We start from the raw sequence: 19,198 nt of genomic DNA on the forward strand, positions 1-19,198 counted from the left end.
TCAACATGTTTCACTTAAAAAAATTATTTCTCTGCACCTGAATCATTCTCCACTGTTCTCTGTGCCCCCTTAACCATCTTTCATGGCTCCTCCTTTTCACTTGATTTTCATCCTTGCCCCCATCCCCTAGAAATATCGCAGGACGACAACGAGGAAATATGCGCCAGGTTGAGAGCCACTGTAGAGGCTTTGGTAGTACGCACACGTACTTGATTTTGTCGTGGAGCATCTTTACCACACTGTAAAGCCAACAACATGTTTATTGAGATTTGTATCACGAAATTTCATACTCTCTTCATACTGATAACATCTCGCACCTTTACACCTTTTCTGGTGAAGATGCAAATTTTCCACCCCAAATATTCTTGCAGCATTGACAGCCATACAGTATATTTCATTTCTAGCTACACACACACACGCACGAGTGAATCTTTCGAAACCACGACAACACTCCAACTCTGGAGTAAAATTTCTATTTTGTGATGATGTTCCGCCGCGATGTGTCTGTTATGAATGGGCTGCAAACGAACCAATGACGGCTTTAGAGAAAAAAAATTTCACAAAAATCTAAACGTTTTCGGTTTGTGACTTGAATTCCGTGTTCCCCTCCTTTATATATAAATAACTTACTCTTTTAAAAGTTCGGATATGCAAATTGCGTTCGATTTAACAGGTAAGAATAAAATACGTCCTTGATGAACCGAGTTCCGGTAAAAATATTCACAATTTTCTTTTAAGTGAATATTCAAAGGAACTAATGAGGTTGGAAGAAGATTTACTTAAAATGTAAAGATTTTCGTTTGGGAGGAATGAAAGTTGGTAGGGATGTGGAACTCCGGTCTTTCCACGCGTTGCAGAAATGCAGATTACACTCGAAAATCACAGTGCATTAATTTCACGTGCATTACTCGCGGGGTTGATCAGATGGAAAAGGTGCCGAGAGTTCCTGTCGATAGAATGTACGTACCAGTGAGAAGTGGCAGACTTGGACCTGTCGAGAGAAATCTCATACATGTTTCACAAGTCATTTTATGGCTTCAAAAAATGACTGGAGCTGTGAGAGAAAATGATTCTTCACGATGTCCTTCTGGAGCTAACCTACGCTGTTTCAAATGCCTTTCGAGGAGAAGAGAGTCACGAGTAAGGACGGTAGAGCGGACGTTCCTGTATCTCTCATCACGCCCGAGCGGTTCAGTAGTGAGATGCTCGTCTACCACCATGAAGGCTACCACGGGTTCGATCCCGGGGAAGAATTTTCTTTTCCTACAGAATCTGAAACAACCACCGGTAGATGGCGCTTTCATTTCCGGCACAATTCGATCGGTAGTAAATTGCTTCATGGTGATATGACCGGAGTTGGTGTTCGCGGTAAAATAACAAATAACAGTAGGAGATCCCCCCCCCCCCCCAGCGAGCCACTATGCACTCGTTTGGACATCGTGATGAATTCGCATCGCAAGGATCCGGGTTTGAACCCCAATGACCGCATAGTAGTGCTCGATTGAAGTTTGTTTTCTGAGGTTTCCCAACTTCAAGGTGCTAGTCGATCTACCATTTCAAAAAATCTCTCAACAGAAAGCAATCAAGCCTACAATATTAAAAAAAAAAAAAAATTCAAGCATAATCTAGCCTTCCGAGCTATTTGCTTCCAAATTCTCAGGACAGGTGGCAGTAATTCTTGAAACGCATAAGAAACTGCACATTCCTCAGAAAAAAAAAACCTTAAGGTACATAAGGTACACAACACATATACAGCACGCAACACATTTTGACGATCACCAATTCGTTAGAAATTCCTAACAATATTTAAGAGATGTGTGATGTGTGCGTGCAGTTTAGTAGTAGCATCCCCCCGATGGAATTTGTCAAGGTGATTGATTGCTTATCGGGACGCATGGGAAGGTATCGTCTCGTAAAAGTACAAAACTCGCATTCCAGAACGTTTGTACTTTCAAAACGAATGCAGACGTTGAAAAATATGTAATACAGGACACCTGATATTGACGGTACCCTATGTCCAAGAAGCTTAACCAACAGCGGCTCTTCGTTACCGTAGGAAATGGCCATACCATACTAACCGAGAATAGTTCAGGTTAATTCAGCTATTTGACTGCCAACGGCCGTATGTCGGCGGTCGTGTAGTCATAGTGACGGATTCACAGACTCACAATCGCAAGGAATCGGGTTCGGACCCCACCGGCAGCACAGTGGTGGTCGACTGAAGTTGGTTCCCAACTTCGAGGCGTCAATTCTTTCACCGATTCTGAGTTTTCATGGGTGCTGGAATTTTATCGCTACCAATTATTTTTTCTTATTTTCAATTCATGGATTCTGAATTTTCATTAGTTCTCAGACAATTTCTTTCATTAGGTTCTAATTTTAAATGTTTTCGGAATTACAAACAACGCCGCTTATTAAAATCACTGATAATATTATCATTTGGATATTATCACTTTTGCAAATAATGGAACTGACCAATATCATAACGCGGAAAAAAGTTCGTTTATAGTTATCACGGGTAATGCTATCAATGTTTTTTCCCGTCGAAAATTTTTTTCTCTCAGGGCATTTCGAAGCTAAACTTTAATCGAAGTTATGTTTTTACCTGTAAATTATTGTTATCAAGCTGCAAGATCATATAGGAGGCTAGAAGGTTAGAAGGTATTCTCTCCCCCCCCCTCCCTTGCTGACAAAGATTTCCGTACTCAACGTCATAATCTCTCAGTCTGTAATATTCACCGTGATACACCAATCCTTCGGGAACGCTTCGGTATCTCTCTGAGATGGGAAGCGGGTTGTGTCCGGTCCTCAAAGGTCATCACTGTGTAATGCCCTTTCTATAGTGAAGGCAAATGTATAACAAAAAAAGGTCTTTCCTTCAATTTTTGACCAGTTTCTGTCAGTTGATCAGAGAGATTCACACTTCTTTTTCCCATAGACTTTTTCAAGGGATCTATGCAACGTAAATTGCACATTAAAAAAAATATCGTCATTTGTGATATACATTAAGTTCCAAAGCTCCATTTTACAAAAGATCAAATAAAAAATGGAACGATTGAAAATTTTTTTACAACCCATTGTGTGTGAAAGAAAAACATAGTCCCATTTTTTTAGCGACACGGTTTACCATTCATCCCGTTCAACAAAGGATGGTCACCGTACTTGCAAACGGGACTTTTCAGGTACAGTTATCATTCGGTTATTGTTATCAGAAATGCCACGTCCCGGCATGATAACATTAAACGGAATGGTCTGTATATTTCTTTCATCAATTGAAAATTTTATTCAGTTTAAAATTTCAATTAATTGTAGTTGTCAATTTACATTTAATTGTGTCTGTATTTTTCTTTTTTGTACGAATATTTTTTAGCAATCCTGTATATTTTGTAGTAATGAATGAATTTTTGGATGCACGATTCCCCTCTACCCCCCCCCCCCCCAGAGCCTATAAAATCGGGGGGAAGGGGGGTGCGAAATTATTAAGACGCCTCTGGCCCCGCTATTATTTTCGCACCGGGCCCCGCGCCTAGTAAGGGTCGCCCTGACTTGACTTAATCTAAATTCATAGACAATCCCTGGCATGTAAAGTTACACGCGTAAGAGAATTCAGAAGAAAAATCTAGAAATTGTACAAAGATGTTTTTCTCTGAATTTTTACTGTCAGTTTCCTTCTAAAATAACGGCGCCCGACGTCTTGAATTGTTCAGACTCGATCCCTCTATTGTCATTTTTTCCCTTCTTGCTTTTGTCCCGATTTCTCCTCCGTCGTCTCACCAGAGGCCCCCCCAAACACACGAAAAATTACAATAATAATGGTTACCAAAAAAAAAAAAAAAAAAGAGGAACTTGGGGAGAATAAAATAAAAACTCAATTTTTTTTTCACCATTTTTTATACGACATCCCAAGGTGGCAACACTCTTTTAGTTGTATATGTTTCCTCTGCATCCCTGGATTGAAGCCAAGTTAAAGCTTTTAATCTGGCGGCTGTTTTTTTATCGCTATCTCTACGCTTTATGAACAAGCTCATTTCGAAACACTTAAATTTTTTTCCCACCCCCTCACCCTCAAAATATGATACTTTATCTCTCCTATTTTCTCTTTTTAATCAAGGAAAATTATCTATTTTTCGAGGTATATATATGTTATTTTAGTCAGATCGGTGGTTCCAACCTGTCATGCTCCAAGCATACCCCTGGAAACGCGCGGGAGGCTTGCGTACCCTCATTCAAATGCGTAGGAGTTTCGCGTACCTCCTTTAAATGCATCAAAAGTGTGCATATCGCTAGAAATGCTTGGTAAGTGTGCATATCGCTAGAAATGCTTGGTAAGTGTGCATATCGCTAGAAATGCTTGGTAAGTGTGCGTTTCTACAAACAGTTAGAAAGCTTGCTTATCCGTAGAAAAGTATGCTCTGGGACGGACCGATTGAACTCCGAAGAGCTGCGGAATGTATGTTTTGTTTTCGTTCCCTTGCCTTTATTTTGTATATTATTTGTATTCATGTATTTTGTGTGTGTTGTTTTGCGATTAAAAGAAAACATACGTCTTCATCTGGATAGATGTGGGAGGCATGCGTACTCCTAGACACGTTCGTACATCTAGATATGCATGGAAAGTGTGTGCAATCTTATGGATACGTAAAAAAACTTGCGTTCCCGTAAAAATACGTAGAAGGTATATTTTCCGTGTAATTTATTCATAAGTTTTAGAATTTTTTAACCTATTACTTTGTAATGCTGTTGAAGTCAGAATAAAATACCAAATCAATGTATTTTAAACTTTTAACTGCCTGTTGTGGCCGCATCTTTCACCAGCTCAAATCCGGCCTTGAACACTAGGTAATTTTGATCGACAAAGCTTTGACGGGAACGTTCCAAGTCGCCCTGACCCTTCAAAAAAACCTACCTACCGTAGGCTCACGATACAGAAAATTTCGCTCATTAAGCAAACATATGATTTTTTTTTTAAATTTTTTAAACATAAGATAAAAATGGCAGAGTGAAACACATTTGAATGAACGAAGAAATCTCCCAGAGCAATTTTTGTTTCTCAAAATATGGTCCGCTCAAAACATGGTGATTATGATCCAGATCTTTGTATTCGATATTTCTTATCCTACAGTAAGTAGCTTATTCTTTTATTGCGATTTTCCAACTTCGAGACACGAATGCGAGCTGATCTCCGATTCTCCTTCTCGCCGGAGAGAGCACAGAGAGACCTTTAATACTTACATAACACGAAAACTCAGACATCAGCCATTTTCACGTCAAAATGTGATAGACAGATGGCGGCACCACTAGAACACGAAACACGCATAACTACCACAACGTGAATACGTTAGAGCCACACATAACTCTCAGAACACACATTCTGGCACGTGTCAATTCGTTACAAATTCTCCAGCGGAATGTTTGCGGTACAGTTAAGTAGTAATATAGGATTTGCCTTCAAGGCGCGAGTGAGAGCCGATCTCCCCTTTAAAAAGTCTCGCCACAGAGAACAACAGACCTACAAACAGTAAAAATTTAATTCAATCATAACATATCGCTCATTTTACTTCTGAAATATAAGATGGCAGCACTGAAAAATCAAACACAACACTACATAGTACTACCACATACTACTCAGACTGTTAGGTACACACAGTTACACTTCCGGCACAACTCACTAGATAGTAAATCGCCCATCTATGGTGACAGACCTGAGTTGTGCTCGGTTTGAAAGAAAGAAAGTAGTAGAATTTGATGGGAGAGAGGGCGTTTAAGTTGTATTTGGAAGGCGTTAGAAGCCACATATACAGCATGGTTATATATATAGCAAACACTATAACTTTGTTTAACAAGAGGGGCAATGGGGGATATTTTTTTCCTGAAAGAGGGCGATGAGATAAATAATTTAAGAAAAACTCTCTCAATTTTGATCTTACATTCTAAAATTTTGAAGCGTGCATCTTAAATTCAAATGACAGCCAAACTAAAGATGTATCGAAATTTAAGCATCGTCTAAACTAAAAATAAAATATAGAAAACCCCCTAAAGCTGCGATAAAAATTCAAATACAAAAAAAAGTAAAATATACGAAACCACATCAAAATCTGTACCCGATAAATCATGTGGAAGATTGATGCGGGAATACGTGAGTGCATATGAAATTGAATAAGCAAAATATTGAATAAATAAGCAATTTTTTCTCCCAAGTGATAGCTCTGAAAATACACAAAAAACACACAAACTTCTATTTACTAGTGATGATAGGGTACACAACTGTACAAATAAGTGTTCGCGAAAATAATGGAGGTAGAATAATTTCGGATATGAAAAGTGGTATTGCAAACAAAAGAGAAAATGAGGAAGTAGAAAAACCAGAGGAAATAATCTGAATTCCGGTCAGGAGAAAAGATACGGGTTTTTACTCTCTCTCTCAAAAAGTGGATTTCAAAAACGAAAAGAAATCTTATCTAATATTTAGCATAAAATATAGATAGTAGACAATAGAGAAATAAATTCAGAGGAAAAACATATGTAAGCATTTAATAAAAACTACGAAACAACATCCGGAACACGAACAAGTTTCGCGCTAAACTTTTCAACACACACTCGATTTTTTTGCTTGTTTCTCAAGGCCGTCACCGAATGTACGTATGAGCTGTTTTATTGAATAAATGTGCTTGAATAAATCAAATAAATTTATTCGAGGTTTTTTTTTTCCTTTAAAAAACAAAAAAATATAATTTTTAGACGATATTTTATTTCTTGGGATCTTCTTACGTAACCACTGTAGAACATTTCTTTCGATTGCGTAATTCGAAGGTTTATAACGGTATTAAATATTCTATGCAATTTTTTTGTTATAAATAAGATATCTTATAAAACATACGAAAAATGCCCCATAAATTTATAAATATTTTAAAAATTCATTAAAATTAAAGGAATTTGTATTTTTTGATGCGATTTACAGAAAAAGTTATTCTCACGAAGGAGGATATTTTTTGGTACAAAAAAAAAAAAAAAATCAATTACAACTTTTGTCAATAGAGGTCGCAACAAACGCGAAATAAATCATTGGAAATATGCAAATCACAGCCCTGTGAAATGCAGGGAAAACGCTCAACAGCCCACTTTCGAATTTCACTCTGTTACTACTTCACCAAATAGCAACTCTGGCCATATCGCAATTTACTGCCATTAATGAGTTGGATATGAAGGCGCTATCTAACAGTGGTCGCCACACACAAGCTGCATTAGAGACAATACCTATATACTTCCCGGGTTTGAACTTAGGACGGCAGCTTTAACGGTGGCAGACGAGCATCTAACCACCACACCACTCTGGCGTTATTACTCTGTAACTTTACTCTACCGCAGGCTAACTCCGGTCATATATCTCCATACGGAAATTTCCAAACAGTGGAGTTATGTGGGAAATGAGAGCTCCATCCATCGGTGGTCGCCCCAGGTTCGGTAGGTAAAGAACTTGCTTCTGACGTTCTAAGCCCGGATTCGAACCCACGGAGGTAACCATCATGGTGGAAAACGAGAATCTTACCATTGCTCTACACGGGCGGTAACTGGCACCGGCACTTACACAATCTTTTCATTGTGAAGTTGACCATTGATGGATAAAGCACTATTGGTGAAGCTGTTTTATTCAACCACAAATCACCGGTTGAAACTTTTGAACGTTTCGAACAAAGGGGAGATTGAAGAAAGGCTCTGTGAAAAAATTGCTATTTACTTCGTGCAGCGTCCTCCATCGACAAAAATTTGAACTATAATTTGAATTCCTGTACCAAAAAAAAAAAAACCTTTTGTGAGGACTCTTTTCGCAAAACACATTCAAATATACGATTCCTTCAATTTTAATGAGTTTTTATCTCTATACGAATTTATGGGACACCCTGTATATAATTGAATGAAATCACCATATCAGTTGTTAAGAGAAAGTTTGGGATAGTATTAAGATTGAACTAAACGAAAAAAATAATGACAATAATAAAACAAGGAAGAGAAAATAAAATGCATTCATTTATTCGGTTCATGTTGGCTTGATTTGAAAGTTCGAACTTTTTTAAAAATACAACAATTAGTCATTTATTGTGATTAATGCCTCGAGTTCGCGATCAACACTTTCGGCACGTATTTTTATGACATTCTCAAATGAAAACAGTGCTGATTGGTGACGCTCTTACAATAATGAAATTAAACCGAACAATCGGATGGGTTTCCTTGTTTAAAGTTTGGTTTTTCACTCCCTTCCGGATCACCCCAAAATTTATTGCGAGGACATTAGGATATTCACCGCACGAACGAATGACGTGAGTTCAGTATTCGAGTCCAGCCTCTGCCAGACATAGCACCTACGAAACCGCATCTTGATTATCCGCCAGAATTTCAATTTCACACCGCTCAATTGTTTGTGGCACTACAGTAAGAGGTTTGATTGGACGAAACGACCGTTATTTATAGATCACGGACAGACATAAAAACCGTCTCGACTAATGTTTTGATTTAAAGTACCTATTCGTATTCCGTATCAGTTTTTCCCCATGGGATGTAAATTTTATTTGATCACATTAAGCAGAATAAAATTTGCATTACAAGACGCATAAAATGGCGTTTTACTTTGATTTTTTTATTTTTTATGTCTAAATAACCTCTGTTAAAGAATGTGTGAGAAAATTAAACGCTAACATACACATGCATTCTCCAAAAGGGGTGTCCCATAAATCATTCATAAATAGTTTAAAAATTCATTGAAATTAAAAGAATTGGTGTATTTTTGAATGCTGTTTGCGGAAAAAAAAGGATTTTTGTTTTATTTCTGTGTTATTATTTGGTGCAGAAAAAAAAGTTTTTGTTGATAGAGGGCGACGGAAACCAGTCCGGCAGGAGTGGTTGGACCATTCGTAAAGCTTCAGCTGGTGATTTGTGGCTGCGGTAAAACAATTTCGTCAATAACCACCAAGGGTCAACATCACAATGAAAACCTAACCAGTAACAGAAAAATTCACAAATGAGCTGTTCATCGTGCACCCGGTATTTTTTTAGGACTCTGATTTGCATATTTACAGTGATTAGCTTTCGTGAAGCGCCCTTCTTGACAGAAATTGGACTTTATTTTTTCTGCACTAAAAAAAATTCCCCATTTGTCAGAATTACTTTTTCGGAAACCGCATTGGAATATTCCGATTACTTCGTTTTTAATGAATTTTAAACTTTACCCTGTATTTATAAAGCAGTGATCGTCGTACCTAGCCGATAACATTGATGGTGTCCGTTATACTGAATGCTTAAAGGTATATTAATTTCCTGGTTATAATCTGCGGTGGTGCTAACATAATTAATCTATACATGGAATATGCGTCCTCCTATATAATCCGCGCAAGCAAATTTCTGAAATCAGTGATTTCTGAAATTTAAAGGCAGTGGTTTCTCAGTGGTGTGCGTCGCTACGAGCTGGAGATATTGATGTCTGTACCTGTTCGTTCTTTGAAGTGATTCTTTTTTATGAATACATAATATCTACCAAACTTTTCTTGGGAGCCTCATTTAAAAGATGACTGGTGCAAAGGAGTCATTGGTGACAAAAGTTTGACAACCACTGTCTTGAAGAATGAAAGGGTTGGTTGGTCACGTTTTTTTTTAGCAAAAAAAGTATATCCCTCCATCCATATTAGGGGGGGGGGGAAATGGTGTACAATGAAATTCCTCTTGATGGTCACTACTCAGATGCGGTCACTCCCTCGTTTACTGACGACTTTTTTTGTCTCGCCGGTGTCCTCAAAAGAGGAGGATTTCCCGGTACTAACAAAATTTATTTCAATTTATCTCAGAAAAATAAAGCTACAGATAATAAGCAGCGATCACAGTCGTAAAGTTATCGGAAATTGTGAGGGGGGACTCAAACCCGGTAGTTTTATAGATATTATGGAGATTGAGATAGATATTGTAGGGGGGAACTCGGACCGATTGCCCCTATTCATGTTTACACCTATGGCAGTAGCATATACTCAACGCTAAGAAATTAGTAGATAGAGGAATAACTGCAGTTTTTAGATTGCATTTTTACCTAAAAAACATGTTTTTCCCAATTTTTGGTTCCAATTTATATGTATTTATATACAGGATGATTCTAAATTCATGGGACTAACTTTAAGCGGTGATATAAGACACCTAAAAACATTTTTGATCGCAGAATGTGAGGTATTGTAATGTGGTAGGCCTTCTCATGGTGCAACATGCGTAACGCAAATTCTACCGCAAGTCATTGTACCGCTTGGTCATTGTTTGGCGCATCATAACCTTGATGTTGTTTGCACCAATAAAAAAAATTCCAATCCGATCCGAAGGTGTATATGCACTCTCGAATGGTTGATAGCATATATGGCAGCAAATCCGTCGGAAAAATGTGATATTTGCTTTTGGTGAAGTGCTGTTGTCACTCTCCAAAAACGCGATTCGGCCGCACATTCTGTGATCAAAAATGCTTGTTAAGATGAATGGAACTCATTCAATTATAGGCCCTATATATATCGCCTCTTATAAAGTTAGCCCCATGAATTTAAAATCACCCCGTAAGCGAAATTGCAGCCCCACTTGGGCTGTTATCGTCGGTTCTACCAATCGCGAGTTTTGAGTTTTGCTGTATAATGAAAATCGGATACAGTGGAACCCCGTTATAACGAACTCCAAGGGACCAGAAAAATCGCTTCGTTGTAACTAAATTTCGTTATAAAGGAATTCCAGGATTTTTTGCATTGTTCCTACGTGAACATATATATGGAGGATTAGAAAAGTGTTCGTTAAAACGAGATTTTCGCTATAACGGTATTTGTTAAAACGGGATTCGACTGTAGTGAGACTTTTCTGTATACAACCACGTTAATTTACCACTATGCGATAAATTCTTTGGAGGAAAAATGGCTATAAATATAATGATATTGATATATATGTTTTTCATTGCAATAATCAGTGTCTTTTTTCATATTTATTTTTATTGAAAATTCTAGGGGTTTTAATCACAAAAAACGATCATTATCATCTAATCTGAAGTCAGTGTCGTTACTGTCACCTAAGGAAAGGCAAAAGCAGCAATAAAAGATGATTTATCTACATTTTCATCAGAAAAATGAAAAGATGAATGGAACTCATTCAATACCGAAAATGGACATTTATCTGTGAATCACGTTCATAAATAAACGCAATATTTCTATGACTCTATCTCTCTCTCCATTTCTTTTAATGTTAAGTAACTTATAACGAAGCTCATAAGTATCCATGATGGGTTTAGAATGAAATGATCGAACCTGGCTGAAGGAAATGTATTTGTGAAAGAGCTTCAATAGAGTTCTGATGGAAGTTATATTCTGAAGAAGTAACAGCGAAGAGAACAACGGGAGAGACGTTGATTTATTCGGTAAATTTATAGTGAACAAAAATTTCATAAATAAGGCCGGTCTCCCGCCCCTCAGGAAGGTCACTGAAGGAAGGTTCAGTGACCTTCTTTCCTGTCCCGGCTCTATGCAGGGCCGTATCAACGTCATGGGGCCCCACGGGCACATTGATGTTTTGGGGCACCGTAGCTTAGCTGGAAGCTATAGCTATTTACATATTCATTTTCGAAAATCGTAGCACCAGATCTCATCATGTGAGCCACTTATGGACATGAGGCCTTCCACCCCCTGTCTGGATAGGCCCTATGCGTTTAGATGGCACTGGTTATATGAGTAATTTTGCTTGTTTCCGAGAATAATTACACTTTTTTCCAGCCATATTATCACGTGAAAGTTTTATTTCTTCACATCGGAATTTTTTTCATGGCTCTCCGTGCCTCCCTTAACATCTGTCACTGCTTCCCTTCTCCCAGTGGATCTTCTCCCGTGGCAACCTCAGAATATCCTAGGACCACAATTGGGGGGGGGGGGTCATTATGGCACACGTTGAGAATCACTCTGCTATACAAATACTTCCACAGAGAGCCGGCAGACCTTCCACAAGATAACAGAATACAAAGATTCAATCATCTGCCATTTTCACTTCAAAACATGGTAAACAGAAGGCAGCACCACTGCAACACAAAACATGCAGAACTCTGACAACATGAATGCGTTACGGAAGTGGTTCTCAAACTTTTGCCATACGCGGCTTCCTTGCCACAGTCAATGTTTATCCGCGGCCAGAATAATTCAACAAAGAACTGTGAACAAGCTTACACCAATATCAACAGCTCCCTGCAACGTCCCTGACTTGGGGACGGTTTTTAGGAGTCGCGACACATACTTTGCGAACCACCGTGTTAGCTCCCCCCCCCCCCCCCCCCACACACACACACAAAAACATTCAGAACACATTTTCCGGCATGTATCAATTTGTTGGAAATTTCCTTAGAAGCGCACGTACAGTTAAATAGTAAATAAAACCCTAATATAAATTCCAAGTTCCCAAGAAGCGAACTGACTTAATTGGAAGGACAAAGGTTCCGGAAAGAATATCAACGTGTGTGGATGTCTGTTTTGATACTTTCAATTTCTCGTGTTGGGACCATGGATACTGCCATCCTAATGGAGGAGAGTAAAACTTCTTGCGTAGAGCCGCAAAATGCCTAATAAGCCCGGCCCTGATGACGAGGATGACCCAAAGATTGGACAATCATCAGCGGGTGAGTCATAGTCTGTTTTAATAATGAAAGATGAAGAAGGCAAATTGGTATCAAAACTTTTCGGTCCAGTTGCCGTGATGAAGGAAAAATAAATCATTTTTCGAAAGGCGAAAACGAGTTTTAATGTGTGTGTGTATATATATATATTTGCGTCATTGTCATCGTAATTAAGATGGCAACGAGAGCAACTGGTTAGCGGTAATAATGACGATGATGATGATGATGATAACAATCAAATGATCGGAAAATGCTTTCGTCACTCACAGAAATAAGAAAAGCGCGTGCTCCGAATGATGCCGGTCTATTAATAGCGTTTTTGTCTGATGGCCGCCGTCGCCGCTGGTCGATCTCGAATGATTCATCTCTGGCCGATCTCGTTCAGTTTCGTCAACGGGGACAGAAAAGAAAAATCTACAACGAGGGTCTTCAACGCATGGTCCACGGACCACTAGTAGCCTTCTGAGCTGTTTGATAACGTACATATGTTTAATACAGCGTAGTGGTCCACGTAATTTGGAATGTCAAATGCGGCTCCCGCTGTGTCTAAAATTGGAGGCATCTGATCTACAACATCAAGGGCCGTCTTGAGAAGTTCGGGAATCCGGGTGCCTAAAAAGTGGTGTAGGTCAATTGCCCTCACCCCAATTTTTAAGAATTAAAAGTTAAACCCTTCATTTATTCTGAGGGCAAATGACCTGTTAGGGCAGTGTTTCCCAAAGTGGGCAATATCGCTCCCTGGGAGGGGATAGCCAGGTCCAGGGGGAGGGGGTGGTAGAGGGTACGGGTGTGACATAGGATCTTTTGAGTTGGTTTCAGTTGGAGAGTGATGAGGGAAAAAAAAAATCCAGAAGAGGGGGGTTGGTAACCTATCAATCCTTAGATTTTAAGATTCCCACCCCGTGAACCCCACCTAAACATTTTTGAGGCTCCCGGGAATATTTTAATGGCAAAAAATCATGTCGGTAAAAAAGAACCTACATCCACCTAGAGAAAAGGTTCTTAATCTTTTGTGTTTCGTGGACTCTCTGTGCCAATAAGCTGAAGTTCAGGAACCCCTGCGCCAATAAGATGAAGGCCAGGGGATCCCATGGCTAATAAAATGAAGGCCTCTTTCGCAGAATAATATTCAGTACATAATAACGTAAAAACAATAAGTTAATTCAATGTTTTCTCCTCCAAGCTCCTAGTCACCTCCCCCCCCCCCCGACTAGAAGGTACAGAAATATAAAGAATTACCTACACAAAAAATATGCGCATACTGATAAAAATTTGAATTCAGAATGATGTTAGTCTTTCCAGTGACTTAGGGGCTTGTTGGGATCGCGGCCCCTGGTCCCAGTTCTCAATCGACCAATCATTCAGACATCGCTGCCGAATTTACGGGAAAATAGACAGAAGTTCCTTAAAAATGCCACACGAAAGTTTGAGTACAATGAAATTTTTTTTAAATTAAAATTCATAGTAATGCCCTTTATTAATTTAGGGGTGGGGAGATATTTTATTTGGGGCAGGGCCGTAACTTATTCGATCAGCCAGGTAAACGTACATTCTGCACCCCCGATCGCAATGTTGATTCGCGAAAGGCACCCAGAGACCATACCCACCTGCACCCCTCTAGTTGCGGCTCTGTGGGGGGAGGAATGGGCTGGGCTTTTTTGAACCAAGATGCTTTTTCAGCTTGTTTGAAATTTTCCATGAATTGTTATGATGCAAATGCTCGTTCAACATGATGATTTCCAATGTCTGGCGTACTGAATTTTGCTCAGGGACACCGCTAGATTAGACGAGGGCGCCAGATTTTTGGCCGTTTATAACTGTTCATCACATATTACGGGAGTGGGGGGGGGGGACGTATGCTTAGCCCGGCTGACCATATATTTAGTTACGGCCTTGATTATGCCGAGTCACATCACCGATTTATTTTGAGCAAACTAAATTCTAGTAATCATTAATTATCAATGATTTTCAATTTTTTTAAAATAATTACTAATCATAATGATGATGATGATAAATTACTACTACAGTGAATTAAAAAAACACTTTTCAAAAAACCATCATGAAAAAACGTTGTTAGCGGGAAAAGACTTGAAAACGGAAATCTCAATAAATACAGCGAAACTTGCTACAACAATACTCGATATAACGATATAAATTCCCCCCTGTACAACGATATTTTTCCAAATATTGTTTGGAATCGTTTATAGTTTCATGTATACCTCCTCTAAATACAGCTCCTCTAAATACCTCTATAACGATATTGCGAAAAGTGCAATAATACAATTTTACTCAAAATCCCCTTCGATATTGTGAATTCCTCGTCAGTGTTTTTTCGAGGGTGTTTAATAACATCGGTATTTTGCACTATTTACCGTCCGAAAGTTTAGATAAAGTTGCCGTGAAGCTACTTTTTTTGTGCAGTACACAAAAGTGTTGTACGATAAAGCACTTTACAGTGTTAGGAACAAAAAACACACACACAGAATTCTCTTTCTCTATTAATCAATCAATAAAAATTTTTTGTCGCGAATAAATGTTTAAAATGCATTTTATGGTTGCACTAACAACGTCAATTCAGATGAGATGTCCACAACAGTATAAATTTGGTGGCGACTGATGAGTGGGGGGGGGGGGGGGACTGAAAGAGCTCCAGCCCTCGGGCCCGGAACAATTACCCGGTGCCGTCTTAACGCATGGACCCACCCGTGCACGGGCTGGGGCCCTAAAGAGAAGAAAGGCCTCGGAAAAACGACAAATAGAATTTTTCGAGAATTTTCCGGGTAGGGCTTTAGAAAAATCACTTGGCCCAGGGGCCCATGATGCTCTTAAGACGGCCCTGCAATTACTATCATTTTTTTGTTTTTTTCATGCCATATAACCTCTTCTCTTCAAAGGTATACACATGTGTGCCTTCATTTTTTAATGGTTTTAAATGATTTTAATGACTTTATTTTTCAAGTCAAGATCTGAGGTACACATATGTGTGTACCTAACTCAAATGGTTCTAGTAAAGATATCGGCCCAAATCAATTGATTAGTTTAAAAAAAAACTTTTTAAAGAGTATTTTGACGTACAATACACACAAATAGATTAAAAAAAAATTTTAATACCAAGTTTTCGCTCAGGTAAGAGGAGGATAAATTCCATTAGAAGGGCCCGTGAAACGTCTGCCTCAGGGGAACGCCAAAGCTCCCAGCCTAAAGGCCCTGCTCTAGGGTGTGGGGGAGGGCGTTGATGATAATACTACCTCTCGATATAACGATAAACTCCCTGCAACGATAATATTTCTTTGTTCCCAGAGTATCGTTATATCGAGGCTTCGCTGTATTTGCAAAAGCTGGCATCACGAAAATTAATCATACTAAGCGGGAAAACGTTCTAAAAGGGGTACGTTATAAGTAGGATCCACTGTATATGTTTTTATGAAATTTCGCAATTAGAAATGGATAAATTGCAACTCACCGACACATTCATGAGCCTCGTGTGCCGTGGCCCTGCCCCAGGGCCTGTCGAAGTGGAAGGGCTTGCATTTCTCGCAATCTCTGCCGGCCGTGTTGTGCTTGCAGTCGCACACGAGTTGTCCTTCCCTGTTGTGGATGCACCTGGACGCGTGTCCATTGCATTTGCATCTCCCTCCAACGGCGAAGTCCGACACGGCGTAGAAGTAAGTGTCTCTCTGATTCATGGCCGTGTCGTTCTCGGCGCTCAGATCACCGTTCCACCCGACGAGCCGGTTGAAAACGACCTTGATGTCGGTGGCCGTAACCCAGTCCTGGAGTACGGGGCTGTTGTCGAAATCATAAGCCGAGGGTCGGCCTTCCAACGTGCTGAATGCGATCCTCGCTCCTGAGATCGGCTCCACGTTGGACTGAGCATCGGTGCAGAGCGATTCCTGCTCGTTGGCCTTGGTGATGACAGCCCGGTTGGCTTTCCCGTACATCTTACGGCACTGGCTCGAGTAGTACTGGAATGGGTGCCAGGTCTTACCGTAGTCCATGCTCTTGTACAGGGCCAGGGAGTCCGGCTTCTGGTTACAAAATTGCAGACTTATGTAGGTCAATTCGTACTTCTTACCTAGAGATAGGGTCAACGACACGTTGTGCAGGGACTGCGAAAACGGTTCAGACATCCAGCAGGTCACGTTATTCGGATTGTTCAGGTCCGTCAGGTAGGCCGGCGGATGTTGTCTCTTCGGATTAGAGGCGTCGCAAATCTGACAGTTGCGTACCACCTCACCTTTATCGTCGGTCGCTGTCGTGCAGTACCGATTAGCCGGCGTGCCGCACTCGCTGGAGGCCTTGACTTCTTTGCCGAATGCGGCGTTGACGAAATCGGGAATGCACCGTCTCGGCTCGTGCATCTCTTCGTAACACGGATCTGGCGGTGGGTTCTGCTGAGCCGCGAACATTCCGAGGTAACTTGCGGTGCACACTTTATGGAAGTTCGCCGCGAGCGTCAGTAGGACGACCACCACCGTCCAAGGGGACATGTTCGGAAACTTTTCAATTTTAAATGTATTTATGGACCAGACACGCGACACTCACGTTGAATGTATTCGGCCAGCGGTCACCTCAGTCACAGGTGCTGCTGCTGCTGTGTTGTTGATAGGTTGTTGGTTGGCGTTAGTGTGAGTTGTGTGAAAAGGGACCCCTTTTTTCCCCGAGAGTTGCCTCCGCGGGAGAAGGGTCCTTCTCCTACCGTCTACTACCCGACTGCGCGCTCATCGGCACAAAGTTGCGCCTCCTCCTCGCGGATCAATAGGACTTTTACGGGCGGCGAGCGATCGCCTCGTGTTGTTGTCATTCATATATCCCACGTGGTCGAGCAAAACACACACAATCCCGCGTGTTCTTTCTCTAATGGTTATTCTCTTCTTGTGCTGCTGCAGCTTCTTGCATCTCTCGCCCATCGCATACGGGAATCGTCTGATGATGACGACGACACACTTGCCAAGTCTTTTTCTTTTCTTTTTTGAAAAAAGCAAACAGAAAAAGATTTTTTTTTTTTTTTTTTTTTGCCACCCCACGCGCACACCTTTTTCTTTGCGTTTTTTACTCACGCACACCCGTTTCTAAATGCTCATTGGCTCGATTTCTAGCTCATTCATGATCTTATTTCGTAGAGTATTATAGAATGGGGAAGAGGCTATAGAGAATAGAGAAAAGAAAAAAAAAAATCCTGTGTGCGGCGCGCACGTTTGTCATAATTCATTAGTATCTACTACAATATACGAACGAACGGAACGGCCCACCGTTTTCCCCGCAAGGTTAATTTTCAAACGGTGGTGCGGGCCACGGCACAATATAAAGTAAACACGTTCTTCCAAATTACCCCTTTTTGATACGAGATGGTGGGCAGAAAAACTAGTTGCGAAACTAGAGATTGAGAAAGAATGGGAAAAGAAGACGACACACACACAATCGCTATTAGGGAAGTATGTGAAATAATAATGATTAGTGTTGTCGGAATTATATTTTCGGTGGTGGTCTGTCTAATTGGTGGTTAGAATTTCGGGTGGTCAGTCATAATTTAACCAGAAATATACATAATAGTCTATTATGTGATTTTTTTTTTCCTTCCTCCTTATTTATTATATTTCTTTTAAATCGATCAGGAATCAATAAGTGAGATCCGGATCGTATTGATTGCTTCCTGTGCAAATTTCATAATTATATTCTAAGACAGATTTTCCCAACCTGCGTCTTAGAATCACTTAGGGCTCCAGGGCCACTAGAGGAAAATAAGTAAATTCGATAAGAGGCCAGAGGGCGCTCCGCTATAGAAATTATCTCCCGAAAGGGCTCCACGAGATAACCAAACCTCTAATGGTTCATTTTTCTAGAAACGTTTTGAAGGGATAAAAAAAAACTTAACTGGATGTACTAAATTGATACTGTTAGCATATTTTTAATTGAAACAATACATCAACGCAGTAGTTAATCATAGTCTATTTTCTTAGCTAAAATGGTTAATTAAGAGTAAAGCATACAACTTGCCTTGATTTTACTGTTATCTATAAATTGATAGAATCTTGCTTACCAAAGTTGAATAGTTTTTAACTTGAATTTCATTTTCAATTCCTTCTTTAAATTTTATGTGCTTTTATAAATCTCTGGACACGTAAGATTTTAACAGCTCTTGAAAAATGTGACATTAACAAAATCTTTCTCTCCAGATATATATATATATATATATACTCTCTTATATGTATGTATCTATTCTATACAGAAATGACTCTAGAATAGTGTTTCCTCAACTTTTCTGAAAACAAGGACCAGTAAAATGTCTGAAACAATTTGACGAACTAATTGTGTCCCGTGTTACGGGACATTCCTGTAATTTTCGTTGTCCCGATTTTTTTATACATTTTCGTCCCGTTTTTTGAACGATAGTTGTTTCTGAATTTGTAATATTTACTAGTGTCGTGAATACACAACGTTATCATAATATTACTTATGATAATTATGGAAAAAATTATGAACATTTATCTCACATTATTTGTCAGGTTTAATTCATTCGCAATGTTTTTGGAATTTTGGGAT

At 39.7% G+C, this 19,198-nt stretch overlaps 1 protein-coding gene across 1 annotated transcript in view; it reads right to left on the bottom strand.

Moving 5' to 3' along the window:
- Positions 1–17,583, bottom strand: part of NetA (Netrin-A) — a 73,183-nt gene extending 55,600 nt beyond the window's left edge. The window contains exon 1 of the mRNA XM_089234040.1: positions 16,119–17,583. Within this exon, the coding sequence (XP_089090166.1) occupies positions 16,119–17,145 (1,027 nt within the window). The 5' untranslated portion in view covers positions 17,146–17,583. The remainder of the gene's footprint in view (positions 1–16,118) is intronic.
- Between the last annotated feature and the right edge of the window lie 1,615 nt (positions 17,584–19,198).

This window comes from Pholcus phalangioides, unplaced genomic scaffold (genome assembly GCF_987345545.1).
Source record: "Pholcus phalangioides strain wild (caught in Gottingen) unplaced genomic scaffold, Ppha-v1.0 ptg000001l_1, whole genome shotgun sequence".
Classification (NCBI taxonomy): Eukaryota; Metazoa; Arthropoda; class Arachnida; order Araneae; family Pholcidae; genus Pholcus; species Pholcus phalangioides.